General features: G+C 42.2%; 1 protein-coding gene across 2 annotated transcripts in view; it reads right to left on the bottom strand.

Annotated features, from left to right (window-relative positions):
• Positions 1 to 19,316, bottom strand: part of si:dkey-81j8.6 (STE20-like serine/threonine-protein kinase) — a 54,811-nt gene that overhangs the window by 22,918 nt on the left and 12,577 nt on the right. The window contains exons 11-19 of one of the 2 annotated variants that reach the window (XR_010798311.1): positions 19,157 to 19,287; positions 18,344 to 18,467; positions 17,914 to 18,093; positions 16,608 to 16,737; positions 16,318 to 16,442; positions 15,029 to 15,214; positions 14,214 to 14,339; positions 13,826 to 13,939; positions 11,746 to 13,652 (exon numbers count right to left, since the gene is read on the bottom strand). Coding sequence is in view for 1 of the 2 variants with exons in the window: in XM_066658794.1 (XP_066514891.1) it covers positions 13,530 to 13,652; positions 13,826 to 13,939; positions 14,214 to 14,339; positions 15,029 to 15,214; positions 16,318 to 16,442; positions 16,608 to 16,737; positions 17,914 to 18,093; positions 18,344 to 18,467; positions 19,157 to 19,287 (1,239 nt within the window). In the remaining variant the exon portion in view is untranslated. Of the gene's footprint in view, positions 1 to 11,339; positions 13,653 to 13,825; positions 13,940 to 14,213; positions 14,340 to 15,028; positions 15,215 to 16,317; positions 16,443 to 16,607; positions 16,738 to 17,913; positions 18,094 to 18,343; positions 18,468 to 19,156; positions 19,288 to 19,316 lie in introns of those variants that run through there. The other variant, XM_066658794.1, reaches the window with a different exon arrangement.

Genomic DNA, 19,316 nt, shown 5'->3' on the forward strand with positions numbered 1-19,316 from the left:
GCAGGGGTACCCCTTAGTTTTTTTTTTTGGGGTGAAAAATGTGACCTCCTCAGATCTTCTTCAAACCCACGCCGTGTGTCAGGGTGGTCCTGGCGAAGTGAGTGGTGTGGTCATTTTTGCCCTACCACATCCCAAAGCTGAGATATAGGGACATGTTGTGCTGCATAAATAATATATAACTGTAAATTTCATGATGGGATTCCTACTTCCAGTGAAGCTAGGTAAACACACGTGTAGAAGGGTGTGATCAGAAAAGCCTAGTCCCTCCAATATATCCTACATTGCATCTGTATTTTGCTTTATTGGACGTAAAACTAGCTCATAAATTCAATTCCAATATACTCAATACCAATAAACCTTTTGAGAGGAAATCCCAGTTACGTTAGTCCTCATATCTCAGCTTTGGGATGAGATAGGCTGAAAATAATCACACCCCTGTGTAAGTCAGGATGTGCTGAATCAACATCGTGAGTTTGGAAGAAATCTGAGACGGTCAAAAATTTAGTCTAAAAAAACACAAAGGGGTACCCCTTAGTTTTTGTTTTTTTTGGGTGAAAAATGTGACCTCCTGAAATCTTCTTCAAACCCACGCCGTGTGTCAGGGTAGTCCTGGCGAAGAGCGTGTTGTGGTCATTTTTGCCCTACCACATCCCAAAGCTGAGATGTAGGGACATGTTGTGCTGCATAAATAATATATAACTGTAAATTTCATGATGGGATTCCTACTTCCAGTGAAGCTAGGTAAACACACGTGTAGAAGGGTGTGATCAGAAAAGCCTAGTCAGTCCAATATATCCTACATTCCATCTGTATTTTGCTTTATTGGACGTATAACAAGCTAATAACTTCAATTCCAATATACTCAATACCAATAAACCTATTGAGAGGAAATCCCAGTTACGTTAGTCCTCATATCTCAGCTTTGGGATGAGATAGGCTGAAAATAATCACAGCCCTTTGTAAGTCAGGAGGTGCTTAATCAACATCGTGAGTTTGGAAGAAATCTGAGACGGTCAAAAATTTAGTCTAAAAAAACACGCAGGGGTACCCCTTAGTTTTTTTTTTTGGGGTGAAAAATGTGACCTCCTCAGATCTTCTTCAAACCCACACCGTGTGTCAGGGAGGTTTTGACAAAGAGAGTGGTGTGGTCATTTTTGCCCTACCACATCCCAAAGCTGAGATATAGGGACATGTTTTGCTGCATAAATAATATATAACTGTAAATTTCATGATGGGATTCCTACTTCCAGTGAAGCTAGGTAATCACACGTGTAGAAGGGTGTGATCAGAAAAGCCTAGTCAGTCCAATATATCCTAAATTGCATCTGTATTTTGCTTTATTGGACGTATAACAATCTCATAACTTCAATTCCAATATACTCAATACCAATAAACCTTTTGAGAGGAAATCCCAGTTACGTTAGTCCTCATATCTCAGCTTTGGGATGAGATAGGCTGAAAATAATCACACCCCTGTGTAAGTCAGGATGTGCTTAATCAACATCATGAGTTTGGAAGAAATCTGAGATGGTCAAAAGTTTAGTCTAAAAAAACACGCAGGGGTACCCCTTAGTTTTGTTTTTTTTTTGGGTGAAAAATGTGACCTCCTCAGATCTTCTTCAAACCCACGCCGTGTGTCAGGGTGGTCCTGGCGAAGTGAGTGGTGTGGTCATTTTTGCCCTACCACATCCCAAAGCTGAGATATAGGGACATGTTGTGCTGCATAAAATGTACAACTGTAAATTTCATGATAGGATTCTTACTTCCAGTGAAGCTAGGTAAACACATGAGTAGAAGGGTGTGATCAGAAAAGCCTAGTCAGTCCAATATATCCTACATTGCATCTGTATTTTGCTTTATTGGACGTATAACAAGCTCATAAATTCAATTCCAATATTCTCAATACCAATAAACCTATTGAGAGGAAATCCCAGTTACGTTAGTCCTCATATCTCAGCTTTGGGATGAGATAGGCTGAAAATAATCACACCCCTGTGTAAGTCAGGATGTGCTTAATCAACATCGTGAGTTTGGAAGATATCTGAGACGGTCAAAAATTTAGTCTAAAAAAGCACAAAGTTTTTTTTTTTTGGGTGAAAAATGTGACCTCCTCAGATCTTCTTCAAACCCACGCCGTGTGTCAGGGAGATCTTGACAAAGAGAGTGGTGTGGTCATTTGTGCCCTACCACATCCCAAAGCTGAGATATAGAGACATGTTGTGCTGCATAAAATGTATAACTGTAAATTTCATGATGGGATTCTTACTTCCAGTGAAGCTAGGTAAACACATGAGTAGAAAAGTGTGATCAGAAAAGCCTAGTCAGTCCAATATATCCTACATTGCATCTGTATTTTGCTTTATTGGACGTATAACAAGCTCATAAATTCAATTCCAATATACTCAATACCAATAAACCTATTGAGAGGAAATCCCAGTTACGTTAGTCCTCATATCTCAGCTTTGGGATGAGATAGGCTGAAAATAATCACACCCCTGTGTAAGTCAGGATGTGCTTAATCAACATCGTGAGTTTGGAAGAAATCTGAGACGGTCAAAAATTTAGTCTAAAAAAACACAAAGTTGTTTTTTTTTGGGTGAAAAATGTGACCTCCTGAAATCTTCTTCAAACCCACGCCGTGTGTCAGGGTGGTCCTGGCGAAGAGCGTGGTGTGGTCATTTTTGCCCTACCACATCCCAAAGCTGAGATATAGGGACATGTTGTGCTGCATAAAATGTACAACTGTAAATTTCATGATAGGATTCTTACTTCCAGTGAAGCTAGGTAAACACATGAGTAGAAGGGTGTGATCAGAAAAGCCTAGTCAGTCCAATATATCCTACATTGCATCTGTATTTTGCTTTATTGGACGTATAGCAAGCTCATAAATTCAATTCCAATATACTCAATATCAATAAACCTATTGAGAGGAAATCCCAGTTACGTTAGTCCTCATATCTCAGCTTTGGGATGAGATAGGCTGAAAATAATCACACCCCTGTGTAAGTCAGGATGTGCTGAATCAACATCGTGAGTTTGGAAGAAATCTGAGACGGTCAAAAATTTAGTCTAAAAAAACACAAAGGGGTACCCCTTAGTTTTTTTTTTTTTGGGTGAAAAATGTGACCTCCTGAAATCTTCTTCAAACCCACGCCGTGTGTCAGGGTGGTCCTGGCGAAGAGCGTGGTGTGGTCATTTTTGCCCTACCACATCCCAAAGCTGAGATATAGGGACATGTTGTGCTGCATAAAATGTACAACTGTAAATTTCATGATGGGATTCTTACTTCCAGTGAAGCTAGGTAAACACATGAGTAGAAGAGTGTGATCAGAAAAGCCTAGTCAGTCCAATATATCCTACATTGCATCTGTATTTTGCTTTATTGGACGAATAACAAGCTCATAAATTCAATTCCAATATACTCAATACCAATAAACCTATTGAGAGGAAATCCCAGTTACGTTAGTCCTCATATCTCAGCTTTGGGATGAGATAGGCTGAAAATAATCACACCACTGTGTAAGTCAGGATATGCTTAATCAATACCGTGAGTTTGGAAGAAATCTGAGACGGTCAAAAATTTAGTCTAAAAAAACACAAAGTTGTTTTTTTTTGGGTGAAAAATGTGACCTCCTGAAATCTTCTTCAAACCCACGCCGTGTGTCAGGGTGGTCCTGGCGAAGAGCGTGGTGTGGTCATTTTTGCCCTACCACATCCCAAAGCTGAGATATAGGGACATGTTGTGCTGCATAAAATGTACAACTGTAAATTTCATGATAGGATTCCTACTTCCAGTGAAGCTAGGTAATCACACGTGTAGAAGGGTGTGATCAGAAAAGCCAAGTCAGTCCAATATATCCTAAATTGCATCTGTATTTTGCTTTATTGGACGTATAACAATCTCATAACTTCAATTCCAATATACTCAATACCAATAAACCTATTGAGAGGAAATCCCAGTTACGTTAGTCCTCATATCTCAGCTTTGGGATGAGATAGGCTGAAAATAATCACACCCCTGTGTAAGTCAGGATGTGCTGAATCAACATCGTGAGTTTGGAAGAAATCTGAGACGGTCAAAAATTTAGTCTAAAAAAAGAGGTTTTTTTTTGGGGTGAAAATTGTGACCTCCTCAGATCTTCTTCAAACCCACGCCGTGTGTCAGGGAGATCTTGACAAAGAGAGTGGTGTGGTCATTTGTGCCCTACCACATCCCAAAGCTGAGATATAGAGACATGTTGTGCTGCATAAAATGTATAACTGTAAATTTCATGATGGGATTCTTACTTCCAGTGAAGCTAGGTAAACACATGAGTAGAAAAGTGTGATCAGAAAAGCCTAGTCAGTCCAATATATCCTACATTGCATCTGTATTTTGCTTTATTGGACGTATAACAAGCTCATAAATTCAATTCCAATATACTCAATACCAATAAACCTATTGAGAGGAAATCCCAGTTACGTTAGTCCTCATATCTCAGCTTTGGGATGAGATAGGCTGAAAATAATCACACCCCTGTGTAAGTCAGGATGTGCTGAATCAACATCGTGAGTTTGGAAGAAATCTGAGACGGTCAAAAATTTAGTCTAAAAAAACACAAAGTTGTTTTTTTTTGGGTGAAAAATGTGACCTCCTGAAATCTTCTTCAAACCCACGCCGTGTGTCAGGGTGGTCCTGGCGAAGAGCGTGGTGTGGTCATTTTTGCCCTACCACATCCCAAAGCTGAGATATAGGGACATGTTGTGCTGCATAAAATGTACAACTGTAAATTTCATGATAGGATTCTTACTTCCAGTGAAGCTAGGTAAACACATGAGTAGAAGGGTGTGATCAGAAAAGCCTAGTCAGTCCAATATATCCTACATTGCATCTGTATTTTGCTTTATTGGACGTATAGCAAGCTCATAAATTCAATTCCAATATACTCAATATCAATAAACCTATTGAGAGGAAATCCCAGTTACGTTAGTCCTCATATCTCAGCTTTGGGATGAGATAGGCTGAAAATAATCACACCCCTGTGTAAGTCAGGATGTGCTGAATCAACATCGTGAGTTTGGAAGAAATCTGAGACGGTCAAAAATTTATTCTAAAAAAACACAAAGGGGTACCCCTTAGTTGTTTTTTTTTTTGGGTGAAAAATGTGACCTCCTGAAATCTTCTTCAAACCCACGCCGTGTGTCAGGGTGGTCCTGGCGAAGAGCGTGGTGTGGTCATTTTTGCCCTACCACATCCCAAAGCTGAGATATAGGGACATGTTGTGCTGCATAAAATGTACAACTGTAAATTTCATGATGGGATTCTTACTTCCAGTGAAGCTAGGTAAACACATGAGTAGAAGAGTGTGATCAGAAAAGCCTAGTCAGTCCAATATATCCTACATTGCATCTGTATTTTGCTTTATTGGACGAATAACAAGCTCATAAATTCAATTCCAATATACTCAATATCAATAAACCTATTGAGAGGAAATCCCAGTTACGTTAGTCCTCATATCTCAGCTTTGGGATGAGATAGGCTGAAAATAATCACACCCCTGTGTAAGTCAGGATATGCTTAATCAATACCGTGAGTTTGGAAGAAATCTGAGACGGTCAAAAATTTAGTCTAAAAAAACACAAAGTTGTTTTTTTTTGGGTGAAAAATGTGACCTCCTGAAATCTTCTTCAAACCCACGCCGTGTGTCAGGGTGGTCCTGGCGAAGAGCGTGGTGTGGTCATTTTTGCCCTACCACATCCCAAAGCTGAGATATAGGGACATGTTGTGCTGCATAAAATGTACAACTGTAAATTTCATGATAGGATTCCTACTTCCAGTGAAGCTAGGTAATCACACGTGTAGAAGGGTGTGATCAGAAAAGCCAAGTCAGTCCAATATATCCTAAATTGCATCTGTATTTTGCTTTATTGGACGTATAACAATCTCATAACTTCAATTCCAATATACTCAATACCAATAAACCTATTGAGAGGAAATCCCAGTTACGTTAGTCCTCATATCTCAGCTTTGGGATGAGATAGGCTGAAAATAATCACACCCCTGTGTAAGTCAGGATGTGCTGAATCAACATCGTGAGTTTGGAAGAAATCTGAGACGGTCAAAAATTTAGTCTAAAAAAAGAGTTTTTTTTTTGGGGTGAAAAATGTGACCTCCTCAGATCTTCTTCAAACCCACGCCGTGTGTCAGGGTCGTCCTGGCGAAGAGAGTGGTGTGGTCATTTTTGCCCTACCACATCCCAAAGCTGAGATATAGAGACATGTTGTGCTGCATAAAATGTATAACTGTAAATTTCATGATGGGATTCTTACTTCCAGTGAAGCTAGGTAAACACATGAGTAGAAGAGTGTGATCAGAAAAGCCTAGTCAGTCCAATATATCCTACATTGCATCTGTATTTTGCTTTATTGGACGAATAACAAGCTCATAAATTCAATTCCAATATACTCAATACCAATAAACCTATTGAGAGGAAATCCCAGTTACGTTAGTCCTCATATCTCAGCTTTGGGATGAGATAGGCTGAAAATAATCACACCACTGTGTAAGTCAGGATATGCTTAATCAATACCGTGAGTTTGGAAGAAATCTGAGACGGTCAAAAATTTAGTCTAAAAAAACACAAAGTTGTTTTTTTTTGGGTGAAAAATGTGACCTCCTGAAATCTTCTTCAAACCCACGCCGTGTGTCAGGGTGGTCCTGGCGAAGAGCGTGGTGTGGTCATTTTTGCCCTACCACATCCCAAAGCTGAGATATAGGGACATGTTGTGCTGCATAAAATGTACAACTGTAAATTTCATGATAGGATTCCTACTTCCAGTGAAGCTAGGTAATCACACGTGTAGAAGGGTGTGATCAGAAAAGCCAAGTCAGTCCAATATATCCTAAATTGCATCTGTATTTTGCTTTATTGGACGTATAACAATCTCATAACTTCAATTCCAATATACTCAATACCAATAAACCTATTGAGAGGAAATCCCAGTTACGTTAGTCCTCATATCTCAGCTTTGGGATGAGATAGGCTGAAAATAATCACACCCCTGTGTAAGTCAGGATGTGCTGAATCAACATCGTGAGTTTGGAAGAAATCTGAGACGGTCAAAAATTTAGTCTAAAAAAAGAGTTTTTTTTTTGGGGTGAAAATTGTGACCTCCTCAGATCTTCTTCAAACCCACGCCGTGTGTCAGGGAGATCTTGACAAAGAGAGTGGTGTGGTCATTTGTGCCCTACCACATCCCAAAGCTGAGATATAGAGACATGTTGTGCTGCATAAAATGTATAACTGTAAATTTCATGATGGGATTCTTACTTCCAGTGAAGCTAGGTAAACACATGAGTAGAAAAGTGTGATCAGAAAAGCCTAGTCAGTCCAATATATCCTACATTGCATCTGTATTTTGCTTTATTGGACGTATAACAAGCTCATAAATTCAATTCCAATATACTCAATACCAATAAACCTATTGAGAGGAAATCCCAGTTACGTTAGTCCTCATATCTCAGCTTTGGGATGAGATAGGCTGAAAATAATCACACCCCTGTGTAAGTCAGGATGTGCTGAATCAACATCGTGAGTTTGGAAGAAATCTGAGACGGTCAAAAATTTAGTCTAAAAAAACACAAAGTTGTTTTTTTTTGGGTGAAAAATGTGACCTCCTGAAATCTTCTTCAAACCCACGCCGTGTGTCAGGGTGGTCCTGGCGAAGAGCGTGGTGTGGTCATTTTTGCCCTACCACATCCCAAAGCTGAGATATAGGGACATGTTGTGCTGCATAAAATGTACAACTGTAAATTTCATGATAGGATTCTTACTTCCAGTGAAGCTAGGTAAACACATGAGTAGAAGGGTGTGATCAGAAAAGCCTAGTCAGTCCAATATATCCTACATTGCATCTGTATTTTGCTTTATTGGACGTATAGCAAGCTCATAAATTCAATTCCAATATACTCAATATCAATAAACCTATTGAGAGGAAATCCCAGTTACGTTAGTCCTCATATCTCAGCTTTGGGATGAGATAGGCTGAAAATAATCACACCCCTGTGTAAGTCAGGATGTGCTGAATCAACATCGTGAGTTTGGAAGAAATCTGAGACGGTCAAAAATTTATTCTAAAAAAACACAAAGGGGTACCCCTTAGTTGTTTTTTTTTTTGGGTGAAAAATGTGACCTCCTGAAATCTTCTTCAAACCCACGCCGTGTGTCAGGGTGGTCCTGGCGAAGAGCGTGGTGTGGTCATTTTTGCCCTACCACATCCCAAAGCTGAGATATAGGGACATGTTGTGCTGCATAAAATGTACAACTGTAAATTTCATGATGGGATTCTTACTTCCAGTGAAGCTAGGTAAACACATGAGTAGAAGAGTGTGATCAGAAAAGCCTAGTCAGTCCAATATATCCTACATTGCATCTGTATTTTGCTTTATTGGACGAATAACAAGCTCATAAATTCAATTCCAATATACTCAATATCAATAAACCTATTGAGAGGAAATCCCAGTTACGTTAGTCCTCATATCTCAGCTTTGGGATGAGATAGGCTGAAAATAATCACACCCCTGTGTAAGTCAGGATATGCTTAATCAATACCGTGAGTTTGGAAGAAATCTGAGACGGTCAAAAATTTAGTCTAAAAAAACACAAAGTTGTTTTTTTTTGGGTGAAAAATGTGACCTCCTGAAATCTTCTTCAAACCCACGCCGTGTGTCAGGGTGGTCCTGGCGAAGAGCGTGGTGTGGTCATTTTTGCCCTACCACATCCCAAAGCTGAGATATAGGGACATGTTGTGCTGCATAAAATGTACAACTGTAAATTTCATGATAGGATTCCTACTTCCAGTGAAGCTAGGTAATCACACGTGTAGAAGGGTGTGATCAGAAAAGCCAAGTCAGTCCAATATATCCTAAATTGCATCTGTATTTTGCTTTATTGGACGTATAACAATCTCATAACTTCAATTCCAATATACTCAATACCAATAAACCTATTGAGAGGAAATCCCAGTTACGTTAGTCCTCATATCTCAGCTTTGGGATGAGATAGGCTGAAAATAATCACACCCCTGTGTAAGTCAGGATGTGCTGAATCAACATCGTGAGTTTGGAAGAAATCTGAGACGGTCAAAAATTTAGTCTAAAAAAAGAGTTTTTTTTTTGGGGTGAAAAATGTGACCTCCTCAGATCTTCTTCAAACCCACGCCGTGTGTCAGGGTCGTCCTGGCGAAGAGAGTGGTGTGGTCATTTTTGCCCTACCACATCCCAAAGCTGAGATATAGAGACATGTTGTGCTGCATAAAATGTATAACTGTAAATTTCATGATGGGATTCTTACTTCCAGTGAAGCTAGGTAAACACATGAGTAGAAGAGTGTGATCAGAAAAGCCTAGTCAGTCCAATATATCCTACATTGCATCTGTATTTTGCTTTATTGGACGTAAAACAAGCTCATAAATTAAATTCCAATATACTCAATACCAATAAACCTATTGAGAGGAAATCCCAGTTACGTTAGTCCTCATATCTCAGTTTTGGGATGAGATAGGCTGAAAATAATCACACCCCTGTGTAAGTCAGGATGTGCTGAATCAACATCGTGAGTTTGGAAGAAATCTGAGACGGTCAAAAATTTAGTCTAAAAAAACAGTTTTTTTTGGGGGGTGAAAAATGTGACCTCCTCAGATCTTCTTCAAACCCACGCCGTGTGTCAGGGTAGTCCTGGCGAAGAGAGTGGTGTGGTCATTTTTGCCCTACCACATCCCAAAGCTGAGATGTAGGGACATGTTGTGCTGCATAAATAATATATAACTGTAAATTTCATGATGGGATTCCTACTTCCAGTGAAGCTAGGTAAACACACGTGTAGAAGGGTGTGATCAAAAAAGCCTAGTCAGTCCAATATATCCTACATTGCATCTGTATTTTGCTTTATTGGACGTATAACAAGCTCATAACTTCAATTCCAATATACTCAATACCAATAAGCCTATTGAGAGGAAATCCCAGTTACGTTAGTCCTCATATCTCAGCTTTGGGATGAGATAGGCTGAAAATAATCACAGCCCTTTGTAAGTCAGGAGGTGCTTAATCAACATCGTGAGTTTGGAAGAAATCTGAGACGGTCAAAAATTTAGTCTAAAAAAACACGCAGGGGTACCCCTTAGTTTTTTTTTTTGGGGTGAAAAATGTGACCTCCTCAGATCTTCTTCAAACCCACGCCGTGTGTCAGGGTGGTCCTGGCGAAGTGAGTGGTGTGGTCATTTTTGCCCTACCACATCCCAAAGCTGAGATATAGGGACATGTTGTGCTGCATAAATAATATATAACTGTAAATTTCATGATGGGATTCCTACTTCCAGTGAAGCTAGGTAAACACACGTGTAGAAGGGTGTGATCAGAAAAGCCTAGTCAGTCCATTATATCCTACATTGCATCTGTATTTGCTTTATTGGACGTATAACAAGCTCATAAATTCAATTCCATCCATCCATCCATCCATCCATTATCTGTAACCGCTTATCCAATTTAGGGTCGCGGGGGGTCCAGAGCCTACCTGGAATCATTGGGCGCAAGTTGGGAATACACCCTGGAGGGGACGCCAGTCCTTCACAGGGCAACACAGACACACACACATACGGACACTTTCGAGTCGCCAATCCACCTGCAACGTGTGTTTTTTGGACTGTGGGAGGAAACCGGAGGAAACCCACGCGGACACGGGGAGAACAAACCAACTCCTCACAGACAGTCACCCGGAGCTGGAATCGAACCCACAACCTCCAGGCCCCTGGAGCTATGTGACTGCGACACTACCTGCTGCGCCACCGTGCCGCCCTAATTTCAATTCCAATATACTCAATACCAATAAACCTATTGAGAGGAAATCCCAGTTACGTTAGTCCTCATATCTCAGCTTTGGGATGAGATAGGCTGAATATAATCACACCCCTGTGTAAGTCAGGATATGCTTAATCAATACAGTGAGTTTGGAAGAAATCTGAGACGGTCAAAAATTTAGTCTAAAAAAACACAAAGGGGTACCCCTTAGTTTTTTTTTTTGGGTGAAAAATGTGACCTCCTCAGATCTTCTTCAAACCAACGCCGTGTGTCAGGGAGGTCCTGACAAAGAGAGTGGTGTGGTCATTTTTGCCCTACCACATCCCAAAGCTGAGATATAGGGACATGTTGTGCTGCATAAATAATATATAACTGTAAATTTCATGATGGGATTCCTACTTCCAGTGAAGCTAGGTAAACACACGTGTAGAAGGGTGTGATCAGAAAAGCCTAGTCAGTCCAATATATCCTACATTGCATCTGTATTTTGCTTTATTGGACGTATAACAAGCTCATAAATTCAATTCCAATATACTCAATACCAATATACCTATTGAGAGGAAATCCCAGTTACGTTAGTCCTCATATCTCAGCTTTGGGATGAGATAGGCTGAAAATAATCACACCCCTGTGTAAGTCAGGATGTGCTTAATCAACATTGTGAGTTTGGAAGAAATCTGAGACGGTCAAAAATTTAGTCTAAAAAAACACGCAGGGGTACCCCTTAGTTTTTTTTTTTTTTGGGTGAAAAATGTGACCTCCTGAGATCTTCTTCAAACCCATGCCGTGTGTCAGGGTGGACCTGGTGAAGAGAGTGGTGTGGTCATTTTTGCCCTACCACATCCCAAAGCTGATATATAGGGACATGTTGTGCTGCATAAAATGTATAACTGTTAATTTCATGATGGGACCGTGACCTCCCCTACACACCATCATGTGACAGTTCACAGACTCTAAACTACAGTGTGCTATCTACTCTGTGTGTTATTTGATTCCCCAAAGGAACCATTCAAGAAACCAAGTAGTGCCAGTGCCTTGCTAGTGGCATGATTCGCTGCTGTTAATGAGTGAAAGAAGCAAACAGGTTAGATACAGTAACAGTGTCAGAAATGATGTTGTGTTTGTTAAAGATTCATTAGTTCATATGCAATACATTTCAACAGGACACAGATGCACATTCAGTAGACAGTTGTGGGAGTTTGGTGTCATCACTGAAGATTTGGAGATCCCCCATGTGCTGGCGAACATTGCGCTTGACGATGTTGTGTTGTTTGGTCTTCAGCATCCACAAGAATTGAGCAGCACCTTCACAGTGCTCCAGAAGATCATCATGAACCTCGCTGCAAAGATTATCACCAAAGGTGCTGTTCCTAAAGAACAAGCTTCTACAGTGAGTAGTTTTGCAAAGTAAACACTTTTTAAGGCCCGAAAGCATTAACGGCTGGATATCTGTAGGTTCTCAAATGTACAGGGGTTGGACAATGAAACTGAAACACCTGTCATTGTAGTGTGGGAGGTTTCATGGCTAAATTGGAGCAGCCTGGTGGACAGTCTTCATTAACTCCACACTGCACCAGTAAGACCATGTGCATCCAATGGTTCAAACATTGTGTCCTGAAGGCGGTGCCGTGTATCAGGACAACAATGCACCAATACACACAGCAAGACTGGTGAAAGATTGGTTTGATGAACATGAAAGTGAAGTTGAACATCTCCCATGGCCTGCACAGTCACCAGATCTAAATATTATTGAGCCACTTTGGGGTGTTTTGGAGGAGCGAGTCAGGAAACGTTTTCCTCCACCAGCATCACGTAGAGACCTGGCCACTATCCTGCAAGAAGAATGGCTTCAAATCCCTCTGACCACTGTGCAGGACTTGTGTATGTCATTCCCAAGATGAATTGATGCTGTATCGGCCGCAAAAGGAGGCCCTACACCATACTAATAAATTACTGTGGTTTAAAACCAGGTGTTTCACTTTCATTGTCCAACCCCTGTATATGTATTGGCTGTATGTTGTTGTCCAAATGAATCCTCTGAATCCTCCCTAGTGGTTATCCCGGGGGTGTTGAATGCTTCCTGTAAAAAAGTTTCCTCCTTGCTCCACAGTTCTGGTTGGAACTGAGAATGCTCAGTAGGATCCCCTCAGTGTGTAGTGTGTTTACCAAAAACACACGTTGGTAGGTGGACTGGAGACTCAAAAGTGTCCGTAGGTGTGAGTGTGTGTCGCACTGTGAAGGACTAGCTACTAGGACTACAGGGGGCCTGAACTGGATAAGGGCTACAGACAATGACAATAATATAATAATAAACCCCTGTTGATTGGTGCAGTGTCTTGAAGACACTAAGGAAGTGATCAAATTGCATCAAAAATGAAAATTATTTGTAAAATATGTACATCATTAAAAATATATTTCACAATTAAAATATATATTTTACATCACTCTCAGATGAACACCTTGTATCCGTCAGAGACCCTTTTAAACAGAACCCGGTTCTAGGAGTTCTCCGGTTCCCAGGGTTCTCTGTGATGCTCCTCTACACAGTTGCTTAGTGGAGTGGGGGGAACTGCAGAGTAGGGTTCAGTTCTCCACTCGGGTAACCACACCGCACTACACAATAAGAGTCCCTGGGTCAGACTCTGAGAGGACTGCCCCATGATTCGGAGTGACTGTGGAACGCTGGGAACCCTCCTTAGGAGAAACTGAGGCTCGGGAAGAACCGGGAACGCCGAGTATGGTACCGAGACTCCGGTTCACTTCCTCTCCTCGTCCCGTCGTATTCCCTCCTTCTCCGAGCCAGGTCCTCTTCTAACGCCTACACACACACACACACACACACACACACACACATTATACATCAACTGTACACCAGCAGGGGGCAGATATTCTCTCTCTTACTGTTCTCTATCTCTCTCTCTCCCACTCTCTCTCTCCCACTTTGTCATTCTTTCTTTCTCTCTCTGTCTCAGTTTCTCTTTCTATACACACCTCTTTTCTGCAGGTCAGTTTATCCCTCCATTCGTTCAGTTCCAGTGTGTGTTCATCTTCCAGTCGTTTGATCTTTTTCTTCTCCATCTCCACCAGCACTTGCAGCTTCTCGTTCTGAAACATACACACACACACACACACACACACTGAACTGAGCACACCTCAGTGAGGGGAGAATGATTTCGTGACCCCCCCCCCCTTTACTCTGTCAGTCAATCCCAACTACAAACTCCGACTCAGTCCCTAAACCCTGACCTCCGCTCCTCAGTGGGAGCCTCCTGACAGCGTCACATCCTTTCAGACCCACGGTGAGATTGACCCCAGATTAAAATAAATCCAGATTAACTCCAGGTTTAGAGGCAGAGGTCAGTGTGCTGATGGTGTTTACCTGTAGCTGGTGGAGTTCGGCCATGTTGGCGTCACACTGTTCCTGGAGTTCTCTGATCTGGTTCTCTTGGTTCTCCTGCAGAGAACTGCGTTCTAGCTTCTGACGGTTCTCTTCCTCACAGAGAAACTGAGAGAGAGAGAATGAGAGAGAAAGTGAGAAACTGTGTGACTCTGTTTCGGTGTTCCAGGCCGGTGTGGGTATGATGGTGTACCTGTGTGACTCTGTTCTGGTGTTCCGAATGGGTGTGGGTGTGATGGTGTACCTCTGTGACTCTGTTCCGGGCTGGGGTGGGTGTGATGGTGTACCTCTGTGACTCTGTTCCAGTTTTCCGGGCCAGTGTGGGTGTGATGGTGTACCTGTGTGACTCTGTTCTGGTGTTCCGGGCGGGTTTAGGTGTGATGGTGTACCTGTGTGACTCTGTTTCGGTGTTCCGGGCTGGTGTGGGTGTGATGGTGTACCTGTGTGACTCTGTTCCGGTGTTCCGGGCTGGTGTGGGTGTGATGGTGTACCTGTGTGACTCTATTCTGGTGTTCCGGGCGGGTTTAGGTGTGATGGTGTACCTGTGTGACTCTATTTCGGTGTTCCGGGCTGGTGTGGGTGTGATGGTGTACCTGTGTGACTCTGTTCCGGTGTACTGGGCGGGTTGAGGTGTGATGGTGTACCTGTGTGACTCTGTTCCGGTGTTCCGGGCAGGTGTAGGTGTGATGGTGTACCTGTGTGACTCTGTTCCAGTGTTCCGGGCAGGTGTAGGTGTGATGGTGTACCTGTGTGACTCTGTTCCGGTGTTCCGAGCTGGTGTGGGTGTGATGGTGTACCTGTGTGACTCTGTTCCGGTGTTCCGGGCCAGTGAGCCCCTGTCTCCTCAGCTCTTGTCGGTACTGGTTGAGTCTGGCCTTGGACTCGTTCCTCTGTGTTTTGTGAAGTCGAGCTCGTTCCTGAACCTGAACTGACCTCTGCTCCTCCAGCAGAGCCGACTGGAACCGTGAAACTCGCTCCAAATCCTAAACAACAAAAACAACATCATAACATTACTACGACAACATATCACCACAACTAAACAATAATAACACAACATCACCATAACTACAACAACAAAACAACAACACAACATCAACACCAAAACAACAAACAACTCATCACCATCAAAACAACAGCAACACACCACCCCCAAAACAACAACAGCAACATATCATCACCAAAACAACAACACATCACCACCACCCAAACAACAACAAACAACTCATCACCATCAAAACAACAGCAACACACCACCCCCAAAACAACAACACATCATCATCACCACCAAAACAACAACAACACAACATCACCACCAAAACAACAACAAAAACATATCACCACCAAAACAACAACACATCTTCACCACCAAAACAACAACAAAATAACAACACAACATCACCACCACCAAAACAACAACAAAACATCATCACCACCAAAACAACAACACATCATCATCACCACCAAAACAACAGCAACACAACATGACCACCAAAACAACAATAAAAAAACAAAACACATCACCAACAACACAACATCACCACCAAATCATCTTCACCACCAAAACAACAACACATCATCATCACCACCAAAACAACAACAAAACAACACATCACCACCAAAACAACAACAACACATCATCACCACCAAAACAACAACCCATCATCACCACCAAAACAACAACACATCTTCACCACCAAAACAACAACAACAACACATCACCACCACCATAACAAAAACAACACGTGATCACTAGCACATGAAGAACAACAACAACAAAAACAACAATGAAAATGTAAAAGATAAAAACAATGACAACAATAGCCTCCCCAAGACCACTCACAACAACGAAAACAACGACAATGACATTGATAACGACAGGAACAAAATATCACAAATGTCACAAAGACAATGAAAATGACAACAACAACAAATATATGCAACATGTGTGCAATGCATTCACATTAAACAATTACAGATACATCATTTCAGAAAAAGAGTCCCTCGGACAGAGATTGTTTTTTTAAATCAGTGAATCATGTGTGACGTGTGTGAGAGTGTCTGACATTGTGTGACTGTGTGTGTTTACCTTGTTGTGTCTCTTGCTCAGCTGTTGTCTCTGTAGAGAATACTGTTCTTTCACTTGCTGTTTGAACAGGTGGTATTTTTCCTGCAGGTGGCGCTGCTCCAGCTCCCAGATCACAGCCTCTCGCGCTGCAGGACCATGAGTGTGTATAATTAAACGGAACATTCACCACCAGGGGGCACTGTTACTGCTTCATTGCCTCAGTGTACAATACATCTGTAACAAGTGTGTGTATGTGTGTGTATGTGTGTGTATGTGTGTGTGTGTGTGTGTGTGCGCTCAGGGGAGCTGACCTCTCTTGAGCTGTTGTGATTTGACGGTGGTCTCCCAGTCCATGGAGGCCACTCTGCGCTTGTGTTCCTGCACAGCCTTCTGCAGCACATCGTTTAGCTCCTGTTGCTGCTTCTGGACAAAACGCTGCTCCTGAAAACACACTCAGTACTCAGCACCCAACACTAAACACTCAGCACTCCACACTAAACACTCAGCACTCCACACTAAACACTCAGTACTCAGCACCTAACACTAAACACTCAGCACTCACATAAACACTAAATACTCAGTATTTAACACTAAACACTCAGTATTCAGCACCCAACACTAAAAACCCGACACTAAACACTCAGTACTCAACACTAAACACTCAGTCCTCAACACTAACCACTCAGCACCCAACACTAAACACTCAGTACTCAACACTAAACACCCAGTACTCAACACTAAACATTCAGCACCCAACATTAAACACCAAGTACTCAACTCTAAACATTCACCACCCAACACTAAACACTCAGCACCCAAAACTAATCACTTAGTACCCAACACTAAACTCTACGCACTCAACACTAAACACTCAGCACCCAACACTAAACACTCAGCGCCCAACACTAAACACTCAGAACTCAACACTAAACCCTCAGTACTCAGTACTAACCACTTAGTACTTAACACAAAACATTCAGTACTCAACACTAAACTCTCATTACTCAACATGAAACACTCAGTACTCAACACTAAACACTCATTACAAAAAACTAAACACAAAGCACACAACACTAAACACTCATCACTTAACACTCACTACAATAAATACCCAAAATAATCAATACTCACTGCTCAAAACTTAATACTCAACACAAAATTAGTGCTCAATACTCTGTACTCAACTCAGTAATAAATGATCAGGAGTCAAATTAGGGTCAGTTCTGTGGTGAGTTTTGGGTCAGTACCTCTTTTGGGTCAGTTCTGGGTCAGTACCTCTTTGGGGTCAGTTCTGTGGTCAGTACCTCTTTGGGGTCAGTTCTGGGTCAGTACCTCTTTGGGGTCAGTTCTGTGGTCAGTTCTGGGTCAGTACCTCTTTGGGGTCAGTTCTGTGGTCAGTTCTGGGTCAGTACCTCTTTGGGGTTAGTTCTGGGTCAGTACCTCTTTGGGGTCAGTTCTTTGGTCAGTTCTGGGTCAGTACATCTTTGGGGTCAGTTCTGTGGTCAGTTCTGGGTCAGTACCTCTTTGGGGTCAGTTCTGGGTCAGTGCCTCTTTGGGGTCAGTTCTGTGGTCACTATCTCTTTGGGGTCAGTTCTGTGGTCAGTTCTGGGTCAGTACCTCTTTGGGGTCAGATTTAAAGGTGGAACTCTTGCGGCTGAACTCTTTCTCCTGTTGAGATTTCAGGCGGCGTGCTTCCTCCTGGAGCCTCTGTGTGTGTTCAGACTCCATCCTCTGACTCTGCTGCTGATATTGACGCTCCAACCGCTCCAGCTCACCGTCATAGTACTGCTTCTTACTCTACACACACACACACACACACACAGACACACACACACACACACACACATGCACACACACACACAATAATTTCAGAGCTGTGTGGAGAGTGTAAACAAAGCTAATATCTCCCGTTCTTGATATCTGTACTGAACTATGAGTCTAATGTAGTGGTTTTATGGTGTGTGTCTGTGTGTCTGTTTATGTGAGTATGTGTGAGTATGTGTGTGTGTGTGTGTGTGTGTGTCTAGGTATCGCATATGAGACATACAGTCATTTCCTGCTCGATGTGGCGGAACATCTGCTCTCTCTGCTGCTGTAGTTTCTGCTCGAGCTGCGAAAACTCCCTCTGCTCCTCGCGCTGCAGCAGCTTCAGAGCGTGGAGCTCCTGACGCCTGCACACACACACATACACACACATACACACAAATACACACACACACACACATTAATACACCAACCTTTATACCACATTGACTGTCCTGGAGACAGGTGACAGCTGAGCTGGAACTGCGGCTGTTGGTCTGAGCTGGTAGAAAACTCTCAGTGCTGTGGACACGTTTATATGTGCTCTTATATGCGTGTACTAATACGTTTAAAAGTGTTTAGTGTGATGTAGAATTGTAATAAAAAAATTTCCCACTACTTTGTGATGACTGCGTGTCGTATTAAAATCACATTCTCATTTTCAACAGAAAAGAACCTAATACTGAAGCCGTGTGAGAAGTGAAGAGTTTATTGGGTGCTGCATTGGTTCTGAGCTCCATCAGGAAAAAGCTGCAGAAGACTGTGATGGGTTTGTTCTTTTCTTGGGGACAATACTGTGTTCAAAAGTCCGTGTGAGTGTAGGTTTAGACCATTTACAGATGGGGGCAGTGTCAGAGTCGGGAACGGAGCGCAGTAACACTGCATTATTAGGTTATTTTCTGAATTAAACTGCAATCATCCTTTTAATCCCACACTACAGTTACCATAAAGTGACAGAAGAGGGAGATGTTTGAATTATGAACTGAAAATCTGCTGGTGAAGTGGTGAATATTCATGTGTTGTGAGGTGGTGAAGTGAATGTGGAGTGATGTTGGACCTGACGGAGCGCATCTGCTGCTCTTTGTTGTCTCTCTCATTGAGTATCTTCGAGGTCGTAACACTGACTTCTCGCCCATCCACCATGAACTTCCGAGTCTTCTTTACCGTCCGGCGACTCTGGGGCAAAGCCTACACACACACACACACACACACACACA

This window comes from Hoplias malabaricus, unplaced genomic scaffold (genome assembly GCF_029633855.1).
Source record: "Hoplias malabaricus isolate fHopMal1 unplaced genomic scaffold, fHopMal1.hap1 scaffold_64, whole genome shotgun sequence".
NCBI lineage: Eukaryota > Metazoa > Chordata > Actinopteri > Characiformes > Erythrinidae > Hoplias > Hoplias malabaricus.